Genomic DNA, 9,309 nt, shown 5'->3' with positions numbered 1-9,309 from the left:
TGGACTTTATTATTGATTCATTCATGAAAAAAATTGCATTTGCAAGAAATTACAGCATATTTCAGCAATGCAAAAACAGACTTTCCCAAAATAACACCGGGAAAATTGAAATATCAAGAAAATACTTCTGCCCTAATGTGATCTATTGCAAAGTCATCCCAGTCCGAAATGGAGTCCACAAGTAGCGCAGGTCATTCGGTTGGAATAACAGTGCACAAATGCCTAGACGGACTTTGCGATGAATAATGTGAATGAAACGACAATTCTTTTTTTCCCCTCAGGTCTTTGTTTCTAGCAGCACTGCGTACAAGATCGTGTGGTTTTGAAATAAGGGCTCTGGACGACCATGGATGTATTCACAGTGGCCGCAGCCATTGCCATTTCTCTAAGTGCAGTCGTCATCGTTGTCTACTTCCTACTCACTACACAGTCTTCACCAAGGCCCAAGGTTTGTTAATTGGTCTTCGCTCAATGCCAAAAACTCTCTGCACACCAAATTTGGTAACAACATTCAGGACTTTATAACACAATTCATATCTGCCGGGGGGAAAAAAGGCCCTCAACATGATACATTCCAGTTTTTTCCGAAACTACATAGACATTTTTTTTCTTTCTGGAGACTTTGAGGTTTCAAGATTCTTTTGCTTTTCTTGACCAATTGCTTTCCCACATTATCAACACCATACCTAATTTAATATAACGTTCATGATTTGATATTTATGAATTATGCTAATGACGTCATCGGTCAAAATCAAAGACGGCGGACCATATGATAAGTAAAAGTGTACATTTGTCACTACCTGGTATTTTTCAACAATCTTTAGATTAACATTTCTAGTCCATTTGATAGTGTTTTTGGGTTAAAAGTCGATAATGTGCATTTTCAAAATTTAAAGATTGCCTATCCAAGATGGCGGATCCCAAGCGATGGCTAAATGCAAATCCGTTCATTTCTTATATAATAACCTAAATATCACCACTTCCTGCGACAAGTTGTTGTTCATTGGAAACAACGTTGGAACAACTTGGTAACTATGCGAGACAACTTTGCGAATGTAATTTGCGATAAATTGCCAACAAGTCGCGGCCTAGTGAGATAGGGGCTTAAATGTCTGTAGTTATATGCAAATGCTAATGCTAAAATTTCATAGTGGTAAATGATGGAGATTTTCTTCCTGCGACATTTGGAAATTAAGTAAATGCGGAAATTAGTAGCCATAACTCATGTAAATGAGGGCCTCTTTTACATAATCTATAAGAAATGCCACAATGGCCTTCATTGCTGAGATAAGAATTTCGTACTATATACAACTTCTTTTAACCCTCAAACCACCGTATGGGGTCAAAACTGACCCCAGGCGTATATCAAGAAGTGCCATTTTGACATTTCGAGTCGAAAACAAAATTCCTTCTATGAGTTTGTTTCTATATATGTCTTATAACTTCTCACAAGTTTTTACCGAGATTGGCTCATTGTTGATTAAGTTATTCTAGAAAGTTTACGCATGGTCCAGTGGGGTCAAAACTGACCCCAGCAAAATCTGCACTCATATTACCTATTCTTTGATACTTGTCATCCAGTAACATGTATGATAAGGGTTATCATGATCATAGTTACAAAATATGATTTTGTAGAAACGTGAAAAAAACAAATTTTTCAAATGAACGTAAATATTAATGACGTTGCGACGTATTATGACGTCATTTATGTGACTTTATTGACGAAAACAAACAAATTGGATATTTCCATATAATTCAAAGGTACACGATAAAACTTAAGTAGAAATCATGTATGATAAATCATAATATATCCAAAGACGTTATTAGTAGATGGCAACAGGAACGACGTCAAAATGACGTCATAAAAATCATATTCATATCAAGTTACACTAGCGAAATCCGCCATCTTGGTTCCGCCATCTTGAATCATTTCAAATGCATTTTTTAATCATATAACCTTATAACACAATAAAAATGGACCAAAGCGTTTATATTAAGATTGTTTCTGTTTGAATAAACATGGTAATGATGAAATTTGAGGTTGAAATAGCCGGTTATATCTAATCTAATTATATCGTCCGCCATCTTTGATTTTGACCGATGACGTAATCAGATATGCATAAATTATGACTTTTAAATCAAAAAAGTGATAGTGAATTAATTTGGTTGGTATTGATGTCAGAAAATAAGTGCAGTTTAAAAAGACAGCCCTAGAATTACATTGTAAAATCCAAAAGTAGCGACTTTTTCCAAATATGGCTCGAAGAAGGCGGTTGCCATAGCAACATGAAAACCTTGATAAGTTATTTCATTCATTTAAAATTGTTGCCAACAAAATTTTAGCAAAGGTGACCAAGTTTGGTTGTTCTAGAGTAAAACATTCAGATGCTATATGACATCAAGTGTTGGCGCAGGCCTCAAAAGAGCCCACTTGTCTGAATAGCGTTAGTTGCAAAAGACGATGTTCCCTATTTTTGCATAAATTATCATAATGAACAGAAATTATTCACACCTATTCATGTCAAACTGTCTCTTATAGATTACTAAAACTATACATATATAAAAGCCACAAAAATAGTCACCAATAAAGCTATATTTGTAGAAAACATTGTGGGGTCAGTTTTGACCCCATACGGTAAGATTAGTCGTAAAAAAGCTACGGTGGTTTGAGGGTTAAAGACTACTTCAAGACATCCTAAATTGTCTTAACCTCATTAACATACCTATTCAGAGTTTTGGTATAAAAACTGGTGTTCTCAGTCCTATCGTCAGTCACTGACGAAAGACAGTGGATGCTGTCTGAAACGTCTGACTGTTTCAAAACTTTATCCAGTTGCTTGAGTAATTATTTTTGGCGTATCTTACTACCTGGATGTCTAACTTTCATCAACGTATATACAACTTGTGTCCTTTGCGTAGAGAAAAGGAATTCTTCATATAATTTGTTTAAGAATTACTTATTTGCATAATAAATGAGAAAGATTTTGATCCGACACTCGAAATCTAACACCAGTCGGCGAAGGTTTGAGGTCATGGAACTTAAGCTGCTTTTATATAGGCCAATGGCCTGATACAAAGAATTAAAAGGAAAATTATATGTGCTACATTTTCTTTTGTCCGGTCTTTTCTTTTGTTTAGACTAAGCAACGGCTGGCTTACACTCGAAAGGTGATACCAAAGAAGAGAAGGCTGCCCTTAAAGACTGCTGAGGACCTCCTCAATAACTCCCTTGACGACTTCCTACCAACGGACGAAGAAACAAAAGTTCAGGACGTGGCAAAGTTTTTTGCTCGTCGTGGGAACGAGTTCTCTGTTTACAGTGTAGACTGGGAACAAGAAGTGGTGGTGCTTATCAGACCCGTTGATGGTGTGGATCTAAAATCACACCCCTTTTTCCGTCAGGTTTGTTCTACTTGTCACTCTATCGTTTTTCATCTATGGCTATTTAGGAACGGTGTGTCCTCAGAATTACACTTGCAAAGGCTCGAGTAATCAATGTGACACTGGGTGCAGACAACTTTGTTATTGTGAGATGCCAACGCATGTAGAAAATAAAATTCACCCGGAGACCGGTTTACATGAAACCAGGCTACTTATACGTCATTGGCTGTTTCTGCAGTATGGCTAGCAGTATATAACGATCACGCAAAGATGTGTGATCTTCCTCATCACTTTGGTGCCATCTTATTCGATTCTGTTTTATAGAGATGGAATTAGGCTAGCAATCTAACAATAAGGAGATTTGTCTAGGAGATTTCATACCTTGGAAAATAGTTTGATGGCATTTCAACTTTATAATTATTTGCCCAGTTGCGTAAAACTTTGGAAATATTAGTGATATGGAATATGATATTTCTAATGGTTTCTAAATATTGATTACGGTATTCTATCATCTTCTAGCATTCTTAACAATTATTTGTAACATTTTGTAAATGGGTCAGTGGGCTGTGAAGAGAGCGATTCACACATCTTTTCGAATTATGCTTGGGCACCATGCAAAGAAGGCTTGCCACAAAGGACATAACAGTGTCCAGCAGTGGAATCTAAAAAGGCAGAAGATAGGGCTGGATTAGCACCTACTTTAATGGAGCAATTACACTAATCCACTATTTAGAAAATGCTCTAACCATTTCTAAATATTTCGAAATTTAGAAGAATCATAGATATTTGCAAATTATTCTCAATAAAGAGATTTTTGTGCAGGCCCTTTCAAAATGTTTCTAAAATATCTAATTGGATTCAAATGAATTATATTTCCATACTCAATTTTACTTTAAATTTAGAACTATTGTGACTTATATTTCTTTATTCAAAATAATTCAAACTAATTAGCAATATTTTTAAAACAAACTCTTGGTGACTTTGAATGGACTCCATAATAGAGAAAACATCATTCTTCCTATTTGAAGGCTCAGAGACGAAATGCAGCCGAGGTTCTCTGTGTTCCCTTGGAGCAACTCCAGGAGGTGGCGAGTGCCGTCGCTGACAAGGTTGCGCATGTGCAGGAAGTCTTCATCTTCACGACAGGTAAGGAGTGAAATCTTACGTTTGACATATTATTTAGAAAAATACATACGTGGTAAGGAAACATGTATAATTTGCAGCGGTATTGATATATAATGCAAATGCACTGCCAACTGTCCACTCCGACCTCCGACAGTTCTGTCTCCTTCTCTTTCCATCTAATGATCCGTATTAGTGGTATGAGAAAGCCATCTGACATGTACATCTTTTTCTAATTGCACATGTCTTTTATAGGCCATATTCTCTATTTCATTGTATTTTAGCTTTGATATGACATAACATGCGCACTGTTAGAGATAATTTACTCCTGGGAATTCGCAAGGTATCTTAGACTAGATTTTTTTTCTATTATTCAAATACTAGCTTTCAATGGAATTATACAGTCTGCTAATGTTTATGTAGATCAAGCCCTTATTTGCATACCATACATTTCATTATTTTAATCATGACATTCATACCCAAAACAATGAAAATCCATCAACCCCTGCATGAATTATCCTCCTCCAGTTTTTAATACAAGAATGCCAATTGTAGTTCAAAACAAGCCGCCAGGGGGCCCAACCTTGCACTACTTACTCCCTGCTCCAAGACCTATTAGAAAATTATACCTCAAACTTTTAGAACTAGCCTCTAGGAGTACTATCTGAGACCAATACATATCTTCCTTTCTAAGACCCTTACATATTTACCGAATATCAAGCCGGACCATCCACAGTAATGTGAAATTATGTTGTCCACAAACTAACAAGCAAACATAGATACACCGCCCACTGCAGTACCGCAGGAAAACACAAGGTAAACTATTTTCAAATTTGAACATCCTTTCAATGGCCGCTGATCAGCTGCAAATATCATCAAGATCCATCCACATCTTCCCGAGTTATGCAGTTGACATAAATACGCATCCACACCACACCCGCTCCACAACCGAAAGCATACCATTCTTGGCGAAGGTAACTAGTTAACTAATGTCGTCCAAGGTAGCAATACAGTGACAAAAGGCATCACGTCGTATATGTTGTTTTGTTTACAGGACGATGTGGGTCGACTCTGGTAACGCGACTTGTGGAGGCTACTTCGATGGCACAGGCTGTGAGTGAGCCTGATGTGTTCTCCGTCATATCCATGGCTCTCCATCGACTCAAGTGGTCATCTCAACATGGCCGGACTCCATCTCATCTCGGCTGTCCCACGGTTCTGTCAAATGAAGAGTCTACTATAGCCCTTTTGAAAAACGTCGTCACTTTGATGAACTACAATCTCGTCAGGTCAGATCCACGTCATCGTGACGTCATATTCTATAAGCACAGGGTCGAAACCATACTCTTTGCTGACCTGATGGCTCGTGCCGTCCCGTCAGCCAAGACGGTCTTCATGTACAGAAACGGCTTGGAAGTTACTGAATCCTTTAGTCGAGCCTTTGTCCAGCAGAGCTACGTGCTTTACAAGGTTTTAAGGTGGGGAACGATGCTCCTTGCTCTTCTACTTCCGGACACCGGGGTTTTTGAAGACGACCCGAAGTTTTCGACCGTGCGCCAACGTGGCAAGGGCCTGTTCGACCTGTGCGCGCTGTGGGTCGGTACAATGCAATGCGCCGCCGATCTTCAGAAGAGGCAGCCTGGGCATTTCTTCCATGCCGTCATCTACTACTCAGTCCTCCTCAATGACAAGAAGAAGACATTCCGTCTTCTGATGAAGAAGATCGGTTTGAAGTGGAGTCCGGAGGAGCCAGGGGAAGACAGAGATAAGATCGAGAAAGCATTGGTTGAGGACAGTCAAGCAGGGTCCTCGTTGTGTGCAAAGTAAGTCCACCTAAGTCTGTTTTCCTTCGCTTCAGCAGGCACTGCCTTTTGCTGTTAATAATTGTTTAGAAAACCCTATCTAACATAGCATAGCATAACATTACATAACATAACAAAACATAACATAACATGATCGTGCGCTACCAATTATCGTCCCCTTTGGGTCATGTCCACATGTCGAGATGTATGATGCTAGCGTCAGTCCCATGGGTTTAACATTTAGTTCTGTCCTCGCGGTTTTAAGATGAATGACGTTTTGAATGAATTGGACGATAATTGGTAACGTTACGTTATCAATATTACAGTGCGAGGAAACCTGGTGAGAAGTGGGCTCCGGACGTTTCATCGAGCTGGATGGGGCAGTGGGAACGAGAGTACTTTAGGGAAGTCTGTCGCTGTACCGGGGACGAGATCCCCGGACCTGACTTTCTCCTACCCGGCACCATCGTGTAACACTTCCATATGAGCCATAAGAGAACATTTGTTAACCTCTGCCAAGCTGGCATACATGTGCATGTATTTTTTTTTCCATATGATTCACCTAATCGCAATCTGTAACTGTACACTCCATGCACTGATGTGCACCTTAAACCAAATACAATTAAAATTGACTAAAACGTCCATATGAATGTTGGTCGTAAAAAAAATACAAGGTAGCGACAAAATTCGATGCGTATTTCTTAACTTAACTATGTTGTCATTTAATGTATGGATTTTAGAATGTTTTCTATTAGCAAGATATCATTTATTACCATTTTTATTCATTCTCTGATTTATCATATTATTATTTGTTACCATTCACTATCATGATTATTTTCCGATTTGCCATTATATTGTTACTATCCATTACCTTCAAGAATTGATGTCTGCGTGAAATGTCATGACATGAATGTCATGTAGATTATATTTTCCGTAGCGTTTTTTGTATTTCTTAAGTGAAGATAGTATTTTTAGTAAAGAAGACCTTTATTGAACACTTATGCTTAAACATTCAAGCTAGGTACATGTTATGGTGATAAGCAAAGGAATACATACATTGGTGATGATATAACGTAATAGAAGGTAATATCTTACGACGTCTAGTAGGACTAATCTATACTTGTCTACTATTTACAGGTTCGGCTTTTTCTCGCTTCTTAAGGCAATTGTAGATGTATTTGGATATGGAACTTGTAATACATGGTTTGTTCAGTACCATAATGGATAGGAATTTTTCAGTGCTGTTTACATATCTGAAACTAGGGAACTTATCTTGTATACAATTATAAAGAATATTTCTCTCATCGTTGTATAATGTACATTCCACAACAAAACTACTTTCGTCCTCAATTCTATTCAAATTACAACATTGCCAATTTTTTTCTTGCAAAGGAATGCGGTTGTGCCTCCCCTTTTCAATGTTTAGTTTGTGTGAACTAATCCGAAGCTTTGTGATGGCTATTCTGTGTCGAGAATTTGTAATTTTTTTCAAAAATTTTGTACGTTCGTAATTGTTTGTAAAATTTTAAATACATATTTTTCAAACGTTTGTGGATGGATGGAATAATCTGACAAGAATTCAAAGCAAAAGTCAGGGGTGAATGCCAGACATAGGCAAAACCGCATTCCTCTAGCGTCTTGCGAACTCCAGAAGCCCAGCATTTAGCACCTAATGTGTCTAGATGAAAAAGACACAAAAGGGCGTCTGCGGAAAGGCTATAAGCTAGCATGTTCTGGCGTATTCTAATATTGTGTTTAATTGCATTGATGGAAGCTTCCAGTTTAAGTGGGTATATTTATTGCCATATCGTCACAACTCGATTTATTGTTTTTTTAAATTGGTAATCGCTGTGTCTAATTCAGCTTCTGTAATAGGAGAGTCCAATGTAAAATTTCCATAGTATTTTTAGTTTAACACTCACAAGAATGTTACAGCAATTTAATCAAAGCTGTCTTCACACCAGATTTGTTTATTGTTTGGTCAAATGGAGTATTTTATAGAATCTACCCATGTGATTTTTTCTTGCAATGTGCCAGTTTTTGTCAGACTTTCCTAAGAAGAAGATTTGATTCTTGTTTTTGTTGGTAATGTCCCAGAAGATACATGGATTGGTTTATTCTCTATCTTGACCAAGTCCTTTCAAGAATACAAGAAAATGTACGAACTCTTAAACAAGATATAAATAGCATAAGATTTTTAGATGTTCTTGGTTTCCTTGTTTTTCTTGGTGATGTACAAGAAGATACAAGACTATGTTTCTCAACTTACCTAACCTAATACTGATACAGAACTGGAAGTAAAACGAGGAATTCAAAACAAGCTATCACTAGCATGAAATTCTTGCATGTTCTTGCGTTTTTTTCATCAACATCATTGAAGGAAGTTTCAGAAATTGTTTCTTGTTTTACTTGGTAAATAATTTTCAGCTGCAACAATTTGTATTGTGCTCTTCTTAGTAAACACTGTTTAAACACTTACAATATCCAGATATTAAAAAAGCCAAGATGAAGTCAGCAAAATCGTTTCAATTTTCTTCATATCAGACAGTTTAAGAAACCAATTCTTTAAACAAGAACGCTAATTTTGCTAAGAATCATGGGAAAGTACTCCCATAATCCTTTACTGTACAATTTGAATTTAGTCCAGAAGTATGAACATGTAGCCCCAGGTACGTCAGCCGTCTTGGAAATAAATACAATTTTCTAACTAATATGCTTATTCTTGTGAATGTATGATTAAGCCAACCAGTTATTGCAACATCTGTAACTTGAGTACATGTGTACCGCCAATATATTTTCTAGGAAGAAAAGCACAAAGGCTGATACAAAATATCTTTACGGGAGGGGCGCCATAGGGTCCATTGACAACCATTCACCAAAAAAGTTTTTATTTCGTTACATATTCATTGTACATATATGTATTGTTGTTTATTTACTTTATTTACTATTGTTTATTACTCTCGCCACATATTTCCTGCCACTCTACTGACAGCGTATTTATTAA

General features: G+C 37.2%; 1 protein-coding gene across 1 annotated transcript; it reads left to right on the top strand.

Moving 5' to 3' along the window:
- Positions 1–346: 346 nt before the first annotated feature.
- LOC136429584 (uncharacterized) lies at positions 347–7,788 on the top strand. Its single transcript, XM_066419418.1, has 5 exons — positions 347–448; positions 3,139–3,402; positions 4,410–4,527; positions 5,558–6,326; positions 6,632–7,788. Exons 1-5 carry the CDS (start codon positions 347–349, stop codon positions 6,777–6,779), a joined length of 1,401 nt encoding a protein of 466 aa, XP_066275515.1. The 3' UTR covers positions 6,780–7,788.
- Positions 7,789–9,309: the final 1,521 nt, after the last annotated feature.

This window comes from Branchiostoma lanceolatum, chromosome 3 (genome assembly GCF_035083965.1).
Source record: "Branchiostoma lanceolatum isolate klBraLanc5 chromosome 3, klBraLanc5.hap2, whole genome shotgun sequence".
NCBI lineage: Eukaryota > Metazoa > Chordata > Leptocardii > Amphioxiformes > Branchiostomatidae > Branchiostoma > Branchiostoma lanceolatum.
This window is presented reverse-complemented; position numbering and strand designations above follow the sequence as displayed.

Coding starts and splice junctions, on each gene's coding strand:
- LOC136429584 (XM_066419418.1), top strand. CDS start 347: ATGGATGTATTCACAGTGGCCGCAGCCATTGCCATTTCTCTAAGTGCA. Junction 4,528..5,557: donor AGTCTTCATCTTCACGACAG/GTAAGGAGTGAA, acceptor TTTTGTTTACAG/GACGATGTGGGTCGACTCTG. Junction 6,327..6,631: donor GGGTCCTCGTTGTGTGCAAA/GTAAGTCCACCT, acceptor TCAATATTACAG/TGCGAGGAAACCTGGTGAGA.